At 33.7% G+C, this 7,615-nt stretch overlaps 1 protein-coding gene across 1 annotated transcript; it reads right to left on the bottom strand.

The window, feature by feature from the left end:
- Positions 1–4,781: 4,781 nt before the first annotated feature.
- On the bottom strand, positions 4,782–6,408 carry LOC112698122 (uncharacterized). The gene is made up of 2 exons (XM_025751517.3): positions 5,622–6,408; positions 4,782–5,307 (listed from the first exon to the last, which is right to left on the bottom strand). Exons 1-2 carry the CDS (start codon positions 6,403–6,405, stop codon positions 5,273–5,275), a joined length of 819 nt encoding a protein of 272 aa, XP_025607302.2. The 5' UTR covers positions 6,406–6,408; the 3' UTR covers positions 4,782–5,272.
- Between the last annotated feature and the right edge of the window lie 1,207 nt (positions 6,409–7,615).

Genomic DNA, 7,615 nt, shown 5'->3' with positions numbered 1-7,615 from the left:
ACTAAAGAAAGAAAACAATAAAAAATTGAAACAATGCTGCAGAGAGAGTGCTACCCTAGCTAACAATTTTTTGGGGGCATTCAACTCTATCAAAAATTTATTTATAATTTTTTATTTAATCTTTAATTTATTACATATAAATAACTAATTTATTAAGTTTATCATCTTTTTCTTAAAATTATTGTCTTAACAAAATTTATTCATAATTTTTTATTTCAACATCTGATTCACCAAGATAAATAATCATCTTATTCTAATTCTTTATATATCTAATAATATTATGACAAATCTACTAATACTTAATAAACTAATATTAAAATAATAAATAAAAGATTAAAGATGAAACAAATAGATAATTCGAAAAAAATTGAGCGCAAAAAAGGAATTCTTTAAATTGAATTAAAATTTTTGAAAGCATATGCATCACAAGAAAAGAGCATAAGAAATTAAAGTAATTGAATTTACCATTTTTTCTTTGGCATCAACTAGCTTTATTAAAATTTTATTTATAGTTTTTTATTTAATTTGTGATCTATCACAGATAGATAACCGACTTACCGAGTTTATCTTCTTCTTCAAATTATTTTATCTTAACAAAATTTATTCATAATCTTTCATTTCAACGTCTGATTCATTACAAATAAATAATTAAGGCTGCGTTTGTTTTTAGAGATAGGACAGAACATGACACTGAAACAGAGACAATAGGACGGAGACACTAAAAATTATCTTTTGTGTATTATGTTTGGATACGATGGAAAAGACACTAATGTAATGTCTAGTATTATGTTTGGATACATATGGACAAGACTAAAATATTATATGAAATGACTAAAATAGCCATGTGATTCCAAATTTTCTACATCAATACAAATTAATTTAATAAAAAATGAGAGTACGTAGGAGTATAGACGGAACTTGAAAAAAATATTTGAAGAGTCAAAAAATTTTAATAAAAAAATATATTAATATTTATATTAAAATAAAATTTATAAATATAATTATTTTATTTTAAAATTTATTATTAATATATAGGAATACATATGGTTAAGATTAACAGAAAAAATAAATTTGAGTTTGATTAATAAAAATATTTGTTTAAGTTAATAAGTCAAATTAATTTTAAATAAAAAATTAATTTAAAAAAATCTATTTTTATATGAAAAAACAATTAGTTTTTGCATATAAAAATCTATTTTTATTTAAAAAAACTAATTTTTTTTATCTAAAAACTGATTTTTCTTTATAAAAAATTGATTTTTTTTAAATTATATAAAATCAATTACAATTTATAAATTATTTTTTAGTATTTTAAAAGATCAATTTTATTTTTAATAATATTTATCTTTTAAAAGTCTCAAGATTAATTATTTTTGTTATTATTTTTATTACAAATCAAATAATATAATATAAAGTTAAAATGGTATTGAAGTAAAACGATAAAAAGAAAAGAATTATCTACCCCCAATAAAAAATTCTACAGAAAAGAGAGAGTACCTGGAAAAGAAAGAGATAGAGAAAGAACAAAAAGAAAAAAAGTATTTTTGAACAATGCAATAGGAAAAATAAGAAGGGGTAATAGTGGAAAAAAAGAAAAACAAAATTTATAAAATAGTCCGTGTCCACTCTTCCAAATCTCGTGTCCATCATTATCCTTCGTGAAAGAGTGGACACAAAAGTATAAAAAACTGTCTCGGAGATAATATGTCTACTGTCCATGTCTTTGCTTCCAAACACTTTTTAAACAAGTATTGTCCATGTCTCCGTGTCCTGCCCCTGAAAAAACAAACGCTACCTAACTTATTCTAACTCTACATGTATCTAATAAAATTGTGATAAATCTTCTAACACTTGATAAATCAATATTAAAATATGTGGAAATGTTAGTTCAGAGAGAGGGAAGGTTCAAGAACAGGGGAAAGATTACAGAGGAAGCCCTAGGTCAAAAGCAAGTTACTTCTGATTGAGGCAAGAAAAATGAGACTTACAAGAGCTAAAACTCAAAACTCTCATTACTCCATCTACTATATATACTTCCTTAACTAAATCTGCTAACTAACCGTTCACCACTATTAACAGCTGTATAACAAACTTTTCCAAAACTGCAAAGTGTGTAACTAACTTGCTAATTAATCTGACTCCTCATGTGATAGCCCCTCTCAAGCTGGAATTGGCAAAATCAACCATTCCAAACTTGCTATGACATCTCTCAAAAATGCTTGGAGCTAGAGCCTTTGTAAATATGTCTGCAGTTTGGTTTGCAGTGGAGATTGGGAGTAATTTGATAACCTTTTCTTGCCATTTATCTCTCACTATATGACAATCCATCTCAATGTGCTTTGTTCTCTCATGGAAGACTGGGTTTGTTGCAATGTGTAATGCTGATTGGTTGTCGCAATATATGGCTATTGGCTTCTCCAACTTCACTTTCAAGTCTTGCAAGATGTAGGTCAGCCACTGAGCTTCCCTAGTTGCCATTGCTAATGCCCTGTACTCTGCTTCGCATGATGAACTTGCAACTGTATTTTGTTTCTTACTCTTCCAAGATACAATTGAAGTTCCAAAAAAAAAACAATACTCAGATATTGATCTTCTACTATCCGAACATGTCCCCCAATCACTGTCTGAGTATCCCGCTGGCTCTAAGTCTGAATGAGCTGAAAACATCAACCCAAGTGCTGGTGCTCCCTTGAGATACCTTAATACTCTAATGGCAGCTTCAAAATGTTTATCTGTGGCACAATCCAAGAATTGACTGAGTTTTCCAACTGCATATCCAATCTCCAGTCTGGTGTTGGTCAAGTACAACAATTTTCCAACTAACTTCCTGTATTCTGAAGTTGAGCTTAATGGAGTTCCAGAATTCTTTGACAATGGCACTGTGTAGTCCATAGGTGTCGAAACTGTTTTGGCTTCGAGTAATCCATACTCTTTGAGAAGGTCGATGCAATATTTTCTCTGACATACAGTGATGCCCCTCCTGCATCGAGCCACCTCCAACCCCAAGAAGAATTTAAGCTCTCCCAGGTCCTTGATTCTGAATAGCTCATGCAAGTGATGCTTGATGAATTCAATCTCCCTTAAATCTGTCCCTGTTACAATCAAATCGTCAACATAAACTAAAATAACAGTGAATCCTCCTTTTGAATCTTTAGTGAACAGGCTGTAATCATTTCTGGATTGTTGGAAGCCAACTGCTCTTAGAGCATCACACAACTTTGAATTCCACTGCCTGCTTGCCTGTTTTAGGCCATAAAGAGATCTGTCCAACCTACACACCATGTTTGGTGAAGAAACATTCAACCCGGGTGGAGGTTTCATGTAAACTTCCTCCAAAAGATCACCATGTAAGAAGGCCGTATTTACATCTAGTTGATGTAAGTGCCAGTTCTGCACAGCTGCAATGGATAGCACAATCCGCAATGTAGTCATCTTCACTACTGGACTATAGGTTTCGAAATAATCAACACCAGCAGTTTGTGTAAAGCCCTGTGCCACCAACCTGGCTTTGTACCTGTCAATGCTACCATCAGAATTCATTTTGAGCTTGAACACCCATTTGCAGCCTACCGCCTTTTTTCCATTAGGTAGAGAAGTCAAAGTCCAAGTCTTATTTTCTTTCAATGCAGAGAGTTCAGCCTCAATTGCCGCTTGCCAACATGGATCACTGATGGCCTCAGCATAGCATTGTGGTTCTTTAATGGGATTTGGCAATAGAGGGTTTGTAGAGTGTTGAATTTGTATATTATGAAATTGAGACTGTGACTCACAAAAGAGAATAGTTGAATCTTCAAAAAAATTTTCAAAAACTTTAGGATAAAAATCTTGTAAAATTCCAGGATTGAATTGAAGATTATTGATGTAGTTGTGATTTATATCCGATGCAGTGGTCATACAATGATAGTCTGCTAAATATGATGGTTTTCTCCTGATCCTATTTGATTGTCTAATGTCTAAGTGTTGATGTGTTTGTGCTGGTGCATTGTATATGATCGAGCTGTCATTTCCAATGGTTTCATGAGATGCTGATGGATAATTGTGTTCTGGTCGTACCACAGAACTTGATAGATGCAGGTCTTGTCTAGTTGAATGAACTAAAGAGCCATGTGATGTATGTGATGAATCATTGAATGAATTAGATGAATGCAGGTATGTTCCATTTGAGTGGTTTAAAGGGGCTTGTGGTGTATGTGAGGGCCCAATGAATGGATCCTCAAAATTTACCATGATACTTGGTTTTGGAGTTAGTGTCATAGTGTCAGATACTTGGTTATTGCCATTGTTGAAATATGATAGAAAGGGAAATTCATGCTCATAGAAGTATGTGTCTCTAGATAAGAATATCTTTTTTTCATTTAAATCATACAAGATGTAACCCTTAACTCCACTTTGATATCCTAGAAACACACACTTCTTTGCTCTTCCATCGAATTTGGATCTGCGAGCGTTTAGCGTTGAGGCATAAACCAAGCACCCAAAGACCTTCAAATAACCCAAGTCTGGTAACTTTCCTTTTAAAATTTGATAAGGTGAAGTGTTTTTCAGCAATGCACTTGGAATCCTATTAATCAAATGAATCGCATGTGCTGCTGCAAAATTCCAAAAACGTTTTGGCAAGTTAGACTGAAACAACAAAGCTCTTGTGATAGTCAAGATATGTTGATGTTTCCTCTCCACAATGCCATTTTGTTGAGGAGTCTCAACACAAGAAGTTTGATGCAAAATTCCTTTTGAAGCAAAAAATTTTAAAAGTTTAAATTCAGGTCCATTATCTGACCTAATGCATTTTATTCTTGTATCAAATTGTGTCTCAATCATGTTTACAAAATTCTGAATTAAAATTCCAGTTTCACTCTTGGTTTTCATGAAGAACAACCAAGTGAACCTACTTTTATCTTCAACTACTGTCAAAAAATATCTATGACCTGACAAAGTTGCTGTACCTATAGGTCCCCATATATCCATGTGCACTATGTCAAACAATTTTTCTGATTTTGTAAGTCTTATTGGAAATGGTAATCTTTTTTGTTTGGCATAGTGACATGGATCACAAGGTTTATTGCAATTTGTGTTTTTCAGGAACTCATAGTCCCTTTTCATTACATTTATTCTCTCATTTGGCAGGTGCCCAAGTCTGAGATGCCATAGAGTGCTTTCAGCAGTTTGTGAGGGTTGTGAGATGTGTGTTGTGAGTGCAGATGCATGCACACTGTTGTTATGTGTAGCTGGAACAGGAATTAGACTTTCAAATGCATAGAGTCCCATTCTTTGTTCAGCTACACCAATAATCTTCGTGGTAGCTTTGTCCTGAATTTCACAATTATCCTTATCAAAAACCAATTTGCATTTTAAATCTTTAGTCAACTTTGACACAGCAATCAGATTAAACTTAAAGTTTGGTATGAAAAACACATGGTTCAAGAAAAACTGGTCTGAAAACATCACCTTTCCTGCTAATTTGGCTATGGTGTGTGAACCATCTGGCATATTTATCAAAACAGGTTTAATTTCTTCAAGAGTTTGAAAGGACTTAGTTGAAAAAGCAACATGATTAGTAGCCCCTGAGTCAATTACCCAGGAACCTGGAGAAAATACTGAAAGAGACATGATGTATGAAATACCTTCATTGGATGGAAGAGTTGTGGTATAGATCTGGTTAATGCTATGCCTTGGTTGTGCATCCTGTTGGTTCAAACAGACACTTGGTGCTTCTCTCTGTTCTGAATTAAAATCAAACTTCGAATTTGCTTCACTATCCTTTTGGATTTCATTGCTGATTTCATCACTGTTCTCATCAGCTATCACATTATTGATTGCATTCCCACTGCCTCCATTTTTCAAGTGTGGGGGAAATCCATGTTTCCTATAACAAACATCCACCAAATGACCATTCTTGCCACAGAAAGTGCAGTACCTTGAGTTTCTTCCACCTCTTCCAGGATTTCCTCTTCCAGTTCCTGATCTGCCTCTGCCTCTTCCTCTAAAACCTCCAGAATTTGCCATTAAAATTCTGTCTTCTACCATCTCACCCGCGTTCAGTTGCCTTTCTTGTTGCAGCAACAAAGAAAACGCTTCATCTATACCTGGCAGTGGCTTTGTCATCATGAGCTGTGATCTCGCAGTGGAGAATTGTTCATTCAGCCCCCTTAGGAGCCTCACGATACAAGAATCCTCTTTGTATCCTCTAACCACGCTGTATTCACAATTGCATCTTCCTCTACAGTGAGAGCACTGAGGGATTGGGCGATAGTTATCCAATTCTTCCCAAATTCTTTTCAATTTCGTGTAGTATCCCGTGATCGAGAGATCACCTTGCTTCACAGCGAATAACTCTTCTTCTAGCTCAGCAATTCTGAAGATATCACCTTGTTGATACCTGTGTTGTAGCTCCTTCCAAAGCTCCATGGCTGAATCGATCCGTAGCACACTTTGAGCAATTTCTGAACTCAAAGATAGGCTTATCCATGAAATCACATAGGTATTGCACCTTTCCCACGCTTCAAACAAAGAATCACTACTTTCTGGTTTCTCAATTGAGCCATCTATGAATTTTACTTTGTTCTTCGATCTCAACGCACGCCACATCGCTCTTTCCCAAAGATGATAGTTGTTCGTTCCAAGAATTGTAGAGATTAATGGTGTACCTGGACTTTCTCCAGGATGAAGGAAATACGGACTTGTAGGATCCAGAGATGGATTCATCGCTGTTCTGTTATGACTTTGCAAGATATTGATCTGATTCACCAGATTCGCGAGCGTTTGAACGTCAATCGGCGAAAATGACGATGCTGAGTTGCCTGAGGATGCTGAGTCGCGATCCATGGTTTGAATCTTCAAGGATTCTGGTTCTGCTCAATGCTCCTTCCAATTTTCGCTGTTGATTCCTTCTTTCTCCTTTCCACGCTCACCGCACCATGTGGAAATGTTAGTTCAGAGAGAGGGAAGGTTCAAGAACAGGGGAAAGTTTACAGAGGAAGCCCTAGGTCAAAAGCAAGTTACTTCTGACTGAGGCAAGAAAAATGAGACTTACAAGAGCTAAAACTCAAAACTCTCATTACTCCATCTACTATATATACTTCCTTAACTAAATCTGCTAACTAACCGTTCACCACTATTAACAGCTGTATAACAAACTTTTCCAAAACTGCAAAGTGTGTAACTAACTTGCTAATTAATCTGACTCCTCATGTGATAAAATAATCAATAAAAATATAAAACAATACTTTGTAGTTCTCAATAAATACAATAATGACAATTATCAACATTAATAATAAAAAATGAAAGAATATTGATAAACTATAAAAAGAAAACCATACAAAAAGATGAAACAATACTGTATACTACAGAGAGTACTACACTAACAATTTTTTTTGGGGCTATTCAACTTTATCAAAAATTTATTTTTTATTGTTTATTTAATATTTAATTTATTACATATAGATAACTAATTTATTGAATTTATCATCTTCATTCTAAAATTATTTTATCTTAACAAAATTTATTCATATTGTTTTTATTTCAACGTCTGATTCATCACAAATAGATAATCAACTTATTTTAATTCTATATATATATATATCTAATAAAATTGTGATAAATCTACTAGCATCTAATA

The sequence above is a fragment of the Arachis hypogaea genome, chromosome 6 (genome assembly GCF_003086295.3).
Source record: "Arachis hypogaea cultivar Tifrunner chromosome 6, arahy.Tifrunner.gnm2.J5K5, whole genome shotgun sequence".
Lineage (NCBI taxonomy): Eukaryota > Viridiplantae > Streptophyta > Magnoliopsida > Fabales > Fabaceae > Arachis > Arachis hypogaea.
This window is presented reverse-complemented; position numbering and strand designations above follow the sequence as displayed.